General features: G+C 37.1%; 1 protein-coding gene across 8 annotated transcripts in view; it reads left to right on the plus strand.

Annotated features, from left to right (window-relative positions):
* Positions 1-919: 919 nt before the first annotated feature.
* The window catches only part of CCNT2 (cyclin T2), a 49,045-nt gene continuing 33,651 nt past the window's right edge, over positions 920-16,313 (plus strand). For 3 of the 8 annotated variants that reach the window (XR_003684389.2, XM_028509197.2, XM_028509198.2), the window contains exons 1-2: positions 920-1,138; positions 1,867-1,948. Coding sequence is in view for 2 of the 8 variants with exons in the window: in XM_028509197.2 (XP_028364998.1) it covers positions 981-1,138; positions 1,867-1,948 (240 nt within the window). In the remaining 6 variants the exon portion in view is untranslated. Of the gene's footprint in view, positions 1,139-1,440; positions 1,460-1,866; positions 1,949-16,313 lie in introns of those variants that run through there. The other 5 variants (XM_036023658.1, XM_036023654.1, XM_036023655.1 and 2 more) reach the window with 3 other exon arrangements.

Here is a 16,313-nt window from a genome sequence, read left to right on the forward strand (position 1 = left end):
CAGACCTACTCATGCCCAGAGTGAAGCTCTGCGGCACTTCTTACATGAACTTGAGAGTTAATTGAACAGAATGCGATGTTTCTGTATTGATACTAAAGACAAAATTTTTACGCAGCCTCTCGTACTATCTGCTTCTCCTAATCTTTAAAAAAAATCATAGCGAGGTTTAAAAACACTGCTGATGTGGACTTGAAACCCATTCTAGAAAGCTCCTCTAGGCCCTAATTGCATAACCTTTGGCAAGCAATTAACAAAAGACAAACCAATGGCCTGCGTGGTTGTTGGACTCAAAACAAGATAACGCCGGAAACACACTCAAGTGCGACACACAGGTGGAGCGTTATTTCTTATGCAATTTCCTAACTAGCTCCTTCCCAGAGCCACTGGTTGGGCTGAGGTTGTCCTGCGTAGGAGAGCCTACGAGATTGCGTAAACCAACGTCAAAGAAAAGTGAAGGTTCTGACGGGTAGCTGAAGAGGAAGATTTTTCTATTTTTAAAGCGCCACCACACTCCGGACCGAAGAACCTACCCACATTTCCAAGTCCACCGACCAGTCCTACAGCGCAGCCGCCTCACCAACCGCCCGCCTACCTCTCTCCCCACCCTACCTTAATCAAACCTCTTCCTTCCTCTCCTCCCCGCCCCTTGGCCTCGCCAGTCCTACATCCGGCATGCACTGCGCCGACGTTTTCCTTCCGCCGACCCCCACCTTCGGGCGCTTCCGAATGACAAGCGGCGCGGAGCATTATGGGCCTGTATGCGAAAGCGAGGCAGGAGCGGAAAAAAAGAAAGCAAAAGACTAGCGAAAGCCGATAGGGCGGACCCTCGCGCACGCGCGCGGCGGCGGCTAGGGTTGAAAAGGGGCAGTGCGTCGTCTACGGCGAGCGCAGTGGGGCGGGGTCGCGCGGCCTTGGCGGGGAGTCCGCGAGCCGGCAGGGGTGGGGGTGTGGGTTAGGGAGCGGGCGGAGGAGGAAGTGTCATGGCGTCGTGCCGTGGAGCCTCTTCTCGCTGGTTCTTTACTCGGGAACAGCTGGAAAACACGCCGAGCCGCCGCTGCGGAGTGGAGGCGGATAAAGAGCTCTCGTACCGCCAGCAGGCGGCTAACCTTATCCAGGACATGGGACAACGTCTCAACGTGTATCCTTTCCTGTTCTTGGCCCTCCGCTGCTCACGCCCTGTCCCCCTCAGTAGTCGCCCTGTTTCTGGGCTAGGTGTCCCGCGAACATGGCGCCGCTGCCTTCGGTGGGGCTCGGGCTCCGAAGGCCGCGAGAGGGCAGCGGAGGAGGGGTGAAAGAGAGGAGTCCGGGAATGCGGTTTGGGAGGCTGCGTTGTGTAACCTGTTTGGGGCCGCGCGTGGTGGTGGTGGCGGGGTATGGGAGAACCGCCGAGACGCGAATCAGAGGCTTATCGCAGACGAGACACGGCTGCTTGGTCTTCCGTCCGTGAAGGGGATGGGAGGTAGGAAGGTTAGCGATGCTGAAAGGCGTGTTAAGTGTTCGCAGCCTTTCCCCGCGCTCCTCGCCTGTTTGATGGCGGTTCTCTAGTACCTTGGGAACCCACTGGACGTCTTTATGTTCTCGGCGTGGTTTTGTACAAATGTGAGCGCGCGTTTCAACTGTTTGATTTTGGGTTTAGTCAGTTGTAGCTATTGATAAATCCTACCTGGGCTCACTCGGTAGTAATATTAGAAAGAAGTGCTCAGAGTTGTTATTACTATTAATTTGGCGTCGAGCCTCTACCACCCTGCCGACCTTTATTTTAACGAGTTTTGGTTTGTTTTTTGTGTGGACGGGAATTTTCCATCAAAATTGTTTTGGAAATGAGATCTTGTTTTTTTCATATATTTCCTAAATGTAACGTTTCAGCTCTCAGCTTACAATAAACACTGCGATTGTTTATATGCACAGGTTTTATATGTACCATTCTTTCACCAAATTCAATAGAAACGTAAGTACTATTTTATTGTCAGTTTTTACTACAACCAAATTTTAAGTGAATTGATACGCAGGAAAAAAAAGTTGGTTACGGATTTTACTTTTGGATTTCGTGTTCTACTAGTGAAGGTAAATCTCATGATGAATGTTTTGCTTGATTTGGCAGAGTTTTTGGGATTTTAAAAAATTTGTGATTATAAGCTGCCAGACACTGTTAGGCTCTGCCAGGTCCTTTGAACTAAAAGATAAATAAGAAACATTTCTTTAGTTGAAGGGTTATTAAATCGATATAAATTTAAATTTTATGCTTATGATTTCAGTAATTCCAAATAGTAATGTAAAGTGTAATTTGGGCAAGTCTAGTCATTCTTTTGTACATCTTAATTGTATTGGACTAATGTTTCAAGTATTGTGACTAGGACTTAATTCAATTGTAACATTAGTTTCAAATGACCTTTTGAAAGAATTAAATATTCATCAGAAATATGTCATTTGCTAGCACAATAATTCCTTAAGATGTTAAACATTCCTATTTATCACACATTAGTGTTAGTTGCTTAAAATTTTGGTGATTCAAACGTCAAACCTTGCTTCCAACATTACGTTGGGGGACAGGGTATAATTTTGAAGTAAAACTTCAATATTAAGACACTGATTATGAACATAATCTGTAAATATGCACATTTAGTAATGGCGTTTAGTTGAAGTTTTTATTTTATGAAAGTTGTGAATTTGTTCTTTTCAGAGTAAGATAGGTACTATGTTGCATCTGTTAACAAAGAAAATTGTGTATTGTTTAGAAATATTTAACCCTACCTTAATTCTCACTGTATGTTTTGGTCTTTTTATCACAGCTATTTTAGAATGCTATTCCAAAAGGTGTGGGTAGAAAAATGGACCAGGGAAGACTTTATGCTATTTGTGGATTGTCATTAGGACCTTTGTGCTAAGAAGACAGTCTTTGAAAGGTCCTTAATTTTTTTAATTAAAAGGAAAAGCATCATAATTTAGATTGATTCCTGTTTTAATATATTCTGACCATAAGTCTGACTTTGTTTATTAGATCGGCATATAGTTTTATCTTGAACTGTATATTTTTTTGTATGCCTTTTGGTCTCGCATTCTTTGTTGCTTCTACTCTTTCTCTTTTAAACTTGCGTGATTCTTGATCTTCTATTTTCCTAGTATTGTGCAAAGAACTTAGGTCAATAATGGTGTTAGGGGAGAGAGGAAGCTTTTTTGGTAATAATATTTAGATTGAGAGAATTAAAATTTTTTAAATATTTTTATTTGTTTATTTTTAGAGAGGGGAAGGGAGGAAGAAAGAGAGGGAGAGAAACAGCAATGTGTGGTTGCCTCTCTTGTGCCCGCTACTGGGAACCTGGCATGAAACCCAGGCATGTGCCCAGACTGGGAATCGAACCAGTGACCCATTGGTTCTGGTTCACAGGCCAGTACTTAATCCACAGAGCCACACCAGCCAGCATGAGAGAATTAAATTTTTAAGTTGTCTCCAATGGCAGTAGTGAACTAATGAATAGTAATATTAATGTGGCTTTACTTTAGCCCTGGAAAATATTGGTAGAAATCAAGTGAAAATAGCTCTAGAAATTCTTTATGTGGCTACAGACGTCCCATTTGCTGAATCAGGCTTACTTTTTTTCTTCCAAGAAATGGTCTCTCCATAAGACTACACTTCTTGATTTGAACCCTCCCTCTTTCATAATTTGTTTCTATGGCCTGATTGGTGTGCTTTAAAACAACTATTTTGCTTATAGCTTAATTTCACATCTTCAACTTCAAGTTACTGGTGAATTCCAGGTCACTCGCATTCTAACTTTCACTATTTTATTTAAATGTCATTGTTCAATAAAAAGCTAGATTTTTAATTTTTATTACCCTACTTAGTGTTCTTATGTGTGTAAGTAAATTTCAGCATTTTACATTGACTTATTATTAGGATAATTGGAATCTGATGTTAATTTCTATTTTTAAAACGTAACATTGCATCATTCATATCAGATTGTTTTTACTTTTCCTATTAAATCAAAAGTGGTTTTAATACTTCTGTTGGTGTAACTTACATCACTTGTACAGCCTCATTCTTTTATCCTTTTTCCCTATTCTTTTAGGGTGAATGGGGTAATCTCAAATGTGAGTCACTTTTAAATTCATACTCCCTCACCTCATTGGGAGAAAAAAACTTACAGGATTATAATGGAATGGGATAACAAAGTATACTTACAAAAAGCTTGAGTTTTCACAAAGTAAATTGAACTGAGTAAATTAAACCCTAACACGCTTAAATTTTAAGATACGGGTGACAAACTATATCTAGTTTTAGTAAGTATGCATTAATTATTAAAATATTTTTTACTGTTTATGTAGTTTCATTTTTCCCACATTGACAAATTTTAAAAGTAAAAAATTCTGTAAAACCTAAGTGCTGTTGTATTGAAGAATAAAATCAGTTTCAACATGTTTTGTGACCCAGAAACTCTTTTGTCATTGAATTCCACTGTCATTTTCTTTTGGAGAGTTGGATCGCAATCAGCAGTAAATGACTTTTGTATGTAACCTAGTTAGATCATTCTACCCTTTGCTCACTGGATGCAATGAGGTTTATGTAATTGGGATTAGTAATTAAAAATTGGCTCTTACTGGATCAAGCTCAATACAAATCTAGTAAAATATAAAAGCCTTGGAGCCAACAGTGCCTCCAAGGTGTATATTGTGGTGAGCATCCACCCCAAGGTCAATCTTAGATTAGATATTGACCCAGTTTCTCTTTAATTCGGTTAGACAATTCTGCTCATTAACTTGGTTAGACAAGTTTATGGTTGTTTGTTTTGTATATTCCAAGCCTAATGAGTTGTGTTAAGATCAGGTTGTAAAGAGCACACTTTTTTCTGAATTTTGTTGGTCATGGTCTATTGTCATAACACTTCCCTTAGTTCCTTTGCCTCTTTAGAGCTGCAGCAATCAGAACTGTACATAATATGCCAAATTGAAGTGTGTTGCAATTCTGTTTAAGGTTCCAAGAGTATATGGTTGGTTAAGAAGAATATTCAAGACTAGGGATTTAAAGGAATGACTATAATGACTTTTAAGAATGAATGCATTATCTTCTCATATCTGAGCTTGATTTTATACATCTAAGTTTCATTGGTCAGCTGCTATACATAAGCAAACTTATATTTGCTTGTGCTAATTCTGGATTACCACTTTTTGTTGACAGTATTTATTCATCTTCTCTCAATTGATTTGGCTCTTTTTGGCTAATAGGTATAATTTGAAAATTAGAGGTTTTTTATCTCTCTAGAAAAGTGCTCACTATCTGTTCTTTGATAATATAGCATTCTTAAAATTTTTTAAATTGATTTTGGAGGGAGGGAAGAGATATAAACTAAACATGGATTTGTTGTTCCACTTATTTATACATTCACTGGTTGATTCTTGTATGTGCCCTGACTAGGATCAAACCCTTTCTTTAAAGTAAATTTTATCCACTTTACACTGTGCTTATTTATAATTACATTACTCATAAAATTGTCATATATGATTGCCTATTGTGAAAGCTCTAACTTTTCTCAAACATAGCGATGTAGATCAAGTTAAATGTAAAAACACCACCCCCCTTCAATGCACACGTTCAAACTACAAACTAGAAGGTAAGTGCTGTGAAAGGCAGGGGTTTTTTTTGTTTTCTTTCTCTTTGGCTTTGCTCATTTGTGTTACCAGTACCTCTCAGAGCAGATATTCAGCAACTGTTTACCAATGGAGTGGATCAAATCTTGTTACCCACATCTCTTTTGAATCAGTCCTTATATTTTCCTCCACATACATCTTCCCCACAGACACACTTAACAATGGTGTTTGTTTTATTTTATTGAAAACAAATGTAAGCCTATAGTAAATGAAAACCATACAAAACGGGATATGATTAACTTCCCTCCAATCCAGGTGTCTAAGCCTCCTGCCCTATAGCATGTTGTTAGGGTATTTGTGTGCTCTTTCAGAAATACATTTTGCTTGTTCAGGCATATATGTATGTATATTTTTCAGCACAGAAATCCTCCCCACACAGTTCTTAGATCTAGCACACAGCAGCATGCAGAATTGGACTCATCTGAGTTGGGGTAGTGTGGCTACTTCTGGGGGAATAAATTTTAAGATGGCACCAGAAGTGATAGTATATTTAGATTGACCCAGTGGATCTAAACTGGGGGCAAGTTAGCCCAATTGACAGTGTCCACAGACATATTTGGTTTTCATAATGGGGGGAGGGGTGCCAGTGGCATCTCATAGATAGAAGCCAGATGCTGCTAAATATCCCACAATGCACAGGACAGAACCCCATAACAAAAAGTTACCTGGTCCAAAATGTCAATAGTGGTGAGATTGAGAAAACCCTGCATTAACCTGAAGAGTTAAGTGAGGGAAAGAGACTAAAACTAGGTTATTTTACACTAGATTGATTTTGAGTGCTTGGTGAGTTTCATATATTTGGTAAGAAATTGCCTTGTCATATGTAATTCTTCAAGGACCTTAAGGACAAAGGTCACATTTGTAATTTTTTTTAATTGAGGGTTTTAGGGAACCATTTTGAAATTTAAAGTTTAAATTTAGTTTGTTAATAAATGTTGCCTTTCTGTGAAATACTATTTCTTAGCTTCTTGTTTGAGTTTGCTATGAATTTGATAACCATATTAATAAACATATTTTTCTAATTTGTCTTCTAGTTTTGTTTGTGTTCTAATTTTGTTAAGTTTGTTAAATCTACTAGCCTTTTGCTTTTCACTATCTTCATGTTTACCTAGAGATGAGTGTTGCCCTATGTTTATTTACTGATAATCATGGGCACAGTTCTTGGGGGTTTTTGTTTGTCTTTCTTTCTTGGGTTTACTTTGGCATGTGGTTCCTAAATGTTTATTTGAAGTTGTTGTACTCTTTAATTCAGATAAGGCAGATAGTCATAAACAAAATATTTTGTCTAAATTCACACACCAACAGAATGACAAAAGCAAAAATCACAACCAAATCTAGACTACATAGCTCATGCAGTTGTCCCTATGCATACAAGTATCTTTTCTCTAAAAATCTCTTCATATCCCTGAAATCTCTCAATGAAAACAATATGTGTAAAGCTTTTGTGTTGTGCCACTTGTGATTTATCAACTACCTGCATCAGAATTATCAGGGTACTCATTAAAAATATGCTTTACTGGACTGTGCTTTAGACCTATGTTATCAGAATATTTGTGGTACCTGGGATTCTTCACCTGAATAAGCTTCCCAGGTGACACTAATGGCCTCTCAACTTGAAGACCATTGGACTAAATTTTGCTTTGTTTCACTGTAAATCAGATAATCCATTGTTAATGCTCTGGTATTGTGAAATCTAAGTGGTGGTTTTCATTAAATCCCCTTCTACTTCTGCCTTTTAATTAATAGAACACTTAGTCTAAGGATAATCTTAAATTCAAAAATCCATTAATACTACTGGGAAATACTGCAGTGTATCCAGTAGAACAACTTCTGCCATAATGAAAGAACTTTGTATCTTTGCTGTTCAGATCAGTAGGTACTAACCAAAAATAGATCCCTGGATTATAAATTTGAGATTATTAGACTAAATTCCTTTTTAACTAAATTCTTTTTTAACTAAATTGCATGGGTGAAAATTTAAGATCCCACTACATAAACAGGCACTTTACTTATCTCAGCTAAAGTATTACCCTCCTGAGAAAACACATGCATTTACTAAGTAACTTGTCCAAAATCTAAGCAGCCATTTTGTGATTGGCATTTGAACTCACATCTGTTGCCTAATCTGTAGTTTTCTCACTTTTGTCCTACCCTAATATGTGTAAGAAATAGGGCACACTAACAGTTGATGCCAGTGATTTCTGAGGAAATGAGTAGACAAGTGAATGAAAATACTCTCAGGTTTTGGTTTGCTTACCTCATTGGAACAAAGTCCAATAAAGTTCTTTGAAAATGAGGTCCCTAATTCCTCTTTCTGCCACATGTCAGCCTTAGCATGTATGGATTGTATATCCTGACCCCCGTTTTTTTCCCTATATGGTGCTTCCTGTTTTTCACATGATAGTGGTTTGTCAGATTTTATGACTCAGCCAAAATTACAACTCTTAGAGCATTTCCCAGATAACTCCACTCTTTGACGTCTACATTTTTATCTCTAATCTTATCCTTTCAGTCCTATTCACACCCTATTGCATTCCATCTATTTGGTGTCCTTTATTTAGTGCTGAGGCAAAATCATGCATATGTGAGGTGAAGTGCTTGTCATTATTATTACTACTACTACTGTTATTATTATAAAATACAACACTAACATATAAAACCACCAAATGTATAGGTTAGTGACGTGTAAGTCAAACAACCTTGTAAATTCCACTAAATTCAAGAAACTGCTAACTGCCCCAGAAGTGCCTCCATGTGCCCCATTCTGCTGTCAACCCCCTTTCTCCACAAAGTAACCAGTATCCTTTTGTTACAGTAATCACTTTTTTCAGTTCATTTATAGTTTTACTACCCAATTCTGAGTTCCTAAATACCACAGTTTAGTTTTGCCTATTATTAAAAAGTTGATAGGTCTTTTAAGTACTTTCAATATACAGGTTTTTCACTTCTATCCCTAAATTTTATCTGTTGAAAGACCTAGGGCATTAGACCTGAAGCGTTTCCAGCTATCTGGAGTTTATTCATTGTATACTCAAAGTGCAGTTTATAGTGTTCCTTTGTTCTCGTATCTCTGCAAATTGCCAGTTGGATCCTGAAACTTGATCAGATTCGTATTAGATCCCTTTGGCAAAAGTACAGGTGGTGTTATGTTCTTTCATCAGGAGCTACCTAATATCTGGTTGTCTCTCTTTTTGTGGTGTTACCAGCTGTTGATATTCAATGCCTTAATCCTTTTATTTATTTTGATATCCTAATTCTATCATTTCTTAGTCATTTATAAATTGGAGTCCTTTTATAATGAAGTGTTGTGGTTCATATACTATTTAGACACTCAGTGGTACAGTTCGTAGTGGAAAGGAAGGATAAATACTTGTTTTCCTGCCCTGCATTTACCACCTTTGTGAGGTACAATTCACATACCATACATTTCTATTAAAAGTATACAATTACCTATTAAAATATACGGTTGAATGTTTGTTTTAGTGTACTCATAGAGCTGTGCATCAGTTTTAGAAATTTTCATTACCCAAAGAAGAAACCCCACACCCTTTGTCCCTGTCTCTCCCAGTCTTCCCTCCAACTTACTCTGGACATTTCTTATAAATGGAATCATACAATATGTTGTCCTGTGTGACTGGGCTCTTTCACTTAGGCAAACCTTGAAAATGTGCACTGTCTTATAGCATGTATCAGTACTTCATTTATTTTTCTTGATGAACTACCATTATACCATATTTTATATACATTCATCAGTTGATGAACATTTGGATTGTTTCTACTTTTTGGTTGTCAATATTGCTACTATGAACACATATGTATGTGTGGACATATGTTTTAATTTCTCTTGGAGAGGAATTGTTGAGCCATATGGTAACTCTGTATCCCAATAATCTTGAGTAGCTTCACTGTAGCAGGACGTTCCAGGCTCACCTTGTACATTTTCTACTCCACAGCTGGAATGGCCATTTCTTTAAGAAACTTGCTTTCTTTTAATAGCAAGTAGTACTTCAAGATTCCAACTTGAACACTGGGGTTATTTGTTGTTACTATATTGGTCTTATTTCTGGACATCTTTAATGAACAGTGAAGAAATATATAGTTCATCAAGAATATGTTTACTATGTGCATCAATATATATTAAATGTTTATTATTTGTATATTAAATAATGAGTTATACATTAATTGGGCTTATATACTTTAAGTAAATAATTAAAATACCTTAGGAATTCATTCTGATTCAAGTCAACATTTTTAGTTAGCTTCTTGTATTACATCTCTATGACCTTTCTTTCACACCAAAAATCTTAGCTAAGTCTCAGAATAACAGTACTATCACCACCAATATGTTTACTGAAGAACAGTTAAGTGTTTTTGCTTTGCTCTTGTTTTTCACCCTTGATTTTTACATGCAGAATAATGAAACTAGACTACCACCTTCCACCACACACAAGGAAAGATTCAAAATGAATTAAATAGTCTGTTACTTGTAGCATCCAGCAAACGCAAGAACAAATATCAGAGACTTTCAGGGTATCAAAGATGTTACTTTATTGGCCAAGTTTAACCTGCACAGGGGCGAGCTCTCAAAGTGTCCAGCGACACAGTACCCACTAGGAGCTGCAAATGAGAGCCGCGCCGAGCGCTTACAACTATGTTCTTATATAGGGCAGGCAAGCAAGCGTTATACAGAAGCAGACGTGGCAGTTAGCAATTCGCTTACAAAGACCGCTGGAGGGAATTTCAAACCAAGCATTCTTGCATAAGGTGGGAAGGCAGGCTGTTTGTTCATTAACCTAGTAATCTCCTGGCTCTAGTTAGCTAGTTTTCTATTTTCTCATTAAAAACTACAAAGCATTGCTTATCTAGCCTATCCAGGGGAGAGTGTCTGCTACACACGGGATGTTTGCTTAACTGCACTGTGTCTCCTTTATCATTTCCTTTTAGCTACAATGTGGTTCTTGTCTATTAGAGGAAATTTAGTTCTTAATTTCCTTATTCCCAACATTACTCACTTTTGTGAAAGATTAGTTTTCCTGAACTTTTAGGTAGCTGTGCTTCTGACTTCACTGAGCTTTCTTTTCTATTATTTTGTGTAACATTCAGAAATGTAACAGCTTGCTTCCTGAGGTTTCCTCTCTGTTTCCCTCCCTCAGTTTTCTCTTTGCCTTGTCTCTATCCTGACAATTTTGCTTTTATTCCCAGACGTTTCTCTTCAACATGGAGTCCTGGAAGAGAGCCTTGGGAGATGAATTTCAGAAGTTCATAGAAGTTAGCTTCAACACTTTAAGCTTTATCTAGGCCTCTTGGATTTACCCACTTACTGGACTTGACAAAATCCCTTCCAGGTTTAGCCACTATACTCAGTTGGCCCACCGTGATTTCCAATTAATATCTTTTGGCTACTCTGAGGTTTTTCTATAAAACCACATGCCCTATTACTTTCCTTTGCTTCTTGTTGCATAGATTCTGATACTGTGTAGGTATTGTGGTTACACAGTAGCCTGTTTTGTCCTTACCCATTGTATTTCAGAGTTCCCAAGAATGCCTCTTCAAGTGATTTGGTTATGAATATCCATGGGTTTTGGTTTTGCTATTTTGTTACTCTGGTTTTCTTTGGGGATTTGGGTATCACCTGCCACTATCTTCTCAGAATTCCTCAGGTGAGACATTAAAAGCATATCATTATCAGTAAGAAAACAAACCAGAGATAGTAAGTAACATTTTCTTGTGAGTACAGGACAGTGCCAGTGCTAGGGCTAACAAGGGAGAAAATCCTGACTGGAATGGACTGCTGATTTAATCAGGCCAAGGTGTCCCCAAGCCAAAAATGAACCTCTAGGACTTGGTTCATTTGGTGAAGTTCAGTGGTGAAATGTCTATTCTCATCATTTCCATTGAGGTTTTTATGAGCTGTGCTAAATTAACATTGTAACATTGAGTGTTACATTCGCAGTAAAAATGTAATTTGAGTTGAGCAGGCAATAGTTACATATTAAAGCATATAATACTTGTTAAATTCCTAATCAGACAGTGCTTGCCCAGAGTTTATTAATTTAACTTATTTAACCTTGAGGCCATGCTTTTAAAGAAGGAGGGTATATTTATTTGGGCTTATGATTAGAATTTCACATAGGAAAATCTTTAAAAGTGTACCACACAGTCTTTGTTCTGAAAAATTTAAAAATTTCACATTTCAAAAATCTTACAATTGCTGCTGGGAAAAGAGTGCTAGTATAACAGCCTGTATGGTGAAGTTCTCAGATGTATAGATATTTCAGATAACCTGTAGAGTTTTCTGCCTGCCGGAACTTACTAGTCGAAGATACAGTGACCGCCACAGAACTCCTGACTGATCAGATAAATATTCAAATTGTTTGTACACTATGGTTAACTTGTCAGTGACCTCTTGGTGTAAAATATTCATTTAGGAAGTAGGAAAAAGCAGCTATAGATACAAAAGAGTCCAAAATAGTTTATGTCGTAAAAGTGGCTAACTCTGGGATTTAGCAGGTATAAAATGAAAAGACCACTATTTAAGCTACTATTTCAAGATGGCCATGTGAGCTTACACAGTTTTCTCTTTTCTTTAAACCTTATGAATGGATTTTTAAAAATTTTATTTTAATCATTGTTCAAGTACAATTTTCTGTCCTTTACTCCCATTCCAGCCCGCCCACCTACCCATCCCTCCCCACCTCCCTCCCATTTTCTCCCCACCCCTATTTTTTATCCATGTGTTCTTTATACTTGTTCCTGTAAACCCTTCCCATTATTCCCTGAAATTCCCTCCCCTCCCCTCTGGTCACTGTCAGCCTGTCCTCTATTTCAGTGTCTTTGACTATATTTTGTTTGTTTCTTTGTTTTGTTGTTTAGGTTCCTGTTAAAGGTGAGATCATATGGTATTTGTCTTTCACCACCTGGCTTATTTCGCTTAGCATAATGCTTTCCAGCTCCATCCATGCTGTTGCAAAGGGTAGGAGCTCCTTCTTTCTTTCTGCTGCATAGAATTCCATTGTGTAAATGTACCAGAGTTTTTTGATCCATTCATTTACTGTTGGGCATCTAGGTTGCTTCCAGCACTTAGCTATTGTAAATTGTGCTGCTATGAACATCGGGGTGCATAGGTTCTTTTGGATTGGTGTTTCAGGGTTCTTAGGATATAGTCCCAGCAGTGGAATTGTTGGGTTAAAAGACAGATCCATTTTTAGTTTTCTGGGGAAGTTCCATACTGCTTTCCATAATGGTTGTACCAGTCTGCAGTCCCACCAGCAGTGCACTAGGGTCCCCTTGTCTCCACAACCTCTCCAACACTTGTTGTTTGTTGCTTTGTTTATGATGGCCATTCTGACTGGTGTGAAGTGGTATTATTTCATTGTGGTTTTAATTTGCATCTCTCTCATAGCTAGTGATATTGAGCATCTTTTCATGTGTCTTTGGATCCTCTGTATGTCCTCCTTGGAGAAGTGTCTGTTCAAGTCCTTTGCCCATTTTTTAATTGGGTTGCTTGTCTTCTTAAAGTGGAGTTGTGTAAGTTCTTTGTATATTTCAGAAATTAAACCCTTGTCTGAGGTATCATTGGCAAATGTTTTCCCATACAGTTGGTTCTCTTTTTATTTTAATACTGTTTTCTTTAGCCATGCAGAAGCTTTTTATTTTGATGAGATCCCATTTATATGTTCTTTCCTTTATGTCCCTTGCTCTAGGGGACATGTCAGTAAAGATGTTTCTGTGTGAAATATCTGAGATTTTCCTGCCTATGTATTCCTCTAGGACTTTAATGGTGTCACGGTTTATATTAAGTCTTTTATCCACCTTGAATTTATTTTTGTGTAAGGTGTAAGTCGGCGCTCGAGTTTCATTTTTTTGCACTGAATGGAATTTTTTGAAGGGCAGTAAATTTATAATTGAGAATAATGAGAGTAGAGCCATCAGGAAATGATAGTTTTTACTAAGTGTTTTGAACTTGAGGTGAATGGTAGAATAATGTCAGGTAGAATAAAATCTGACACCTAAATATGCCCAAAGCGTGGTAATGGAGGGAGAAGAAATCCAAAGATGCAGGGCTTGAAATATGTAAGTGTGATGAAAGGTAGAAGATATAAGATGGGTTGAAAACAGGATGATTAAATATCAACATAGCAAGAAATCTGATGTTAATTTATGTATATTAAGTTCATTTGTAAAGTTGCATTAGGCAAGTTACTGAGCTTAAGAAATACAATATTTCTCAAGATGATAATGACATAAAATTTTAAGCATCCAGACCACAGAACCACATCTGAAACGGTCTCACAATGAATTCAATCTTGTAATACCACTACTGAACATTGAACTCCATCGCTGCACTGATACTAATGCTCACAAAGGTTGATAGTGATTGTGAGAACTCTCAATTTTCTGATTCCCTAAATCACTACAGAATCAACCATCCAGGATGGTGTACTGATTAGCCGAACCTACCTCCATGTGCATGCCTTACTGCCAGGTTACAGAGAAAATAGGATCGGGGGTTTTTGGCGCCGGGGGGGCAGGGGGGATGTTTTTTGTTTGGTTGATTGGTTGGTTTTTTGTTTGTTTAAGAGACCAGCAGTTTCTGCCACCAGTATTTCTTTATTGAGCTCAGATATTTATCAAGCAGAACAACATAAAGTTAAAACATTGAGAAACAACCAGTAATTGCTAAAAGTGAGGAAGAAGTAAATGGGAGCCTATAGATAATATTTATGCATTAGAGATAATTTTATGTAACTATAAGTTATAAAACTTTACATAATTTAATGTATATATTTAATCAGAAAAACTAAAACTTTACACAGATGATGACTGGTTTGGTTGTTAAGTGTAGGATGAAGAGGGTAGGGGAGAGAAAGATGGCTTTATTTTTTATAAGTTCTTTTCTACCTGACTTTGTCACATCCATGTATTTGATACATTTAATTCAAAAGAATGCATTTGATGAGAACATTTTAAAGTTACAGAAAATTAAGGGAGATTGGACTAAAGGTTTGTCTGTTTTCATGACTCTAACCCCAGGATTCCATGAATCCATGATACTATGATTTCAAATCACATTATTCTGTTTCAGTTTCTGAAGCCTCATCTTCAAAAAACCAAAACCACAATGAGTAACACTTCACACCACTAATAAGGCTATAATCAAGAAGTCAAATGATAAAAGTAAAAGTGATGGATGTGTAGAAATGGAACCGTCACAAAATGTTGAAAATATAAAATAGGAAAACAGTCTAGCAGTCCTTTAAATATAAAATTTACAGCCCTGTTAAATATAGTTAATGTGTGATTTACCAGTTATATTCCTAAGTGTATACTCGAGAAATAAAAACATATGTCCACATAAAAACATATGTAGGAATGTTTATAGCACCATTATACATAGTAGTGCAAAAATGAAAAAACCAAATGCCCATCAACTTGTATCCATCACAGAAGGACAAATGCCATGCATGATACCACTTATATCAAGTATCTAAAGTAGTCAACTCTTAGAAGTAGAAAGTAGAATGGTGCTTTTAGGGACTAGAGGAAAGAAAATGGGTCATTGCTCATTCAAGATGAGCAACTTCTAAAGATCTACTTTATAATAATGTGCATATAGTTGACACAATATTTTAGGTTTCTCACCATAAGAAAACCAAGTGTTGATGGAAACATGAAATTTTTTTACAGAGGTAAGAAATCTGAATAGTCATAAAACAAACAAAACCCACAATTTGTATGTACATACAACTGAATATTTTTAACCCATAAAAAACAATGAAATGTTGATACATGCTACAATATAAATGACCTTGAAAGCATTATGTTAAGTGAAAGAAGTCACAAAAATGACATACTACAGAATTCCTTTTATATAAAATATCTGGAACAGTCAAACCTATAGATGGCTTTAGGGCTTGGAGGGATAGGGGTGGTGGAGGTTGATATACCTAAACAGCACAGGGTTTCTTAAGATACCTTTAACATTAGCTTATTTTTTTTTTTAACATCTGTTAGACATATATAATTCACATACCATAGAATTCACTTACATAGAATGTATAATTCAGTGGGTATATTTTCAGAATTGGTACAAGCATCATTACAGTCCTAAATTTATGATATTTTCATCCCCAAAGAAAAACTCTGTATCAGTTAGCAGTTCACAGTTTCTTTCCCCCCTCTCAACCCTGGGATACCATTCTCTATATAGTTTTGCATATTATGGACATGGCATATAACTTGAATTATGCAATATGGTCTTAGTATAATATTTCCAAGATATCCATCCATGGTGTAGCATGTATCAGTTTTCCTTTTTTACTGCTAAATAACATTCTATACTTCATGTGTACATACCTCATTTTATTTATCCATGAACCAGTTGATGAACATTGAGATTGTTTCTTTTGGGGGCTGCTGTGAATAATGCTACTGTAAACATTCATGTACACTTTTTTGTATAGGCATATATTTTCATTTCTCTTAGGTATATATCGGGGAGTGGAGTTGCTGGGTTGTTTGGACACAGACCTCAATAATCTTGAACTTTTTTTAATCCTCACCCAAGCACATCCTTATCAATTTTAGAGAGAGGGGAAGGGAGGGAGAAAGAGGATGGGAGAAACATCAGTCTGTTGCCTCTTGACACGTACTCTGACCAGGAATCAAAC

Source organism: Phyllostomus discolor, chromosome 4 (assembly GCF_004126475.2).
Source record: "Phyllostomus discolor isolate MPI-MPIP mPhyDis1 chromosome 4, mPhyDis1.pri.v3, whole genome shotgun sequence".
Lineage (NCBI taxonomy): Eukaryota > Metazoa > Chordata > Mammalia > Chiroptera > Phyllostomidae > Phyllostomus > Phyllostomus discolor.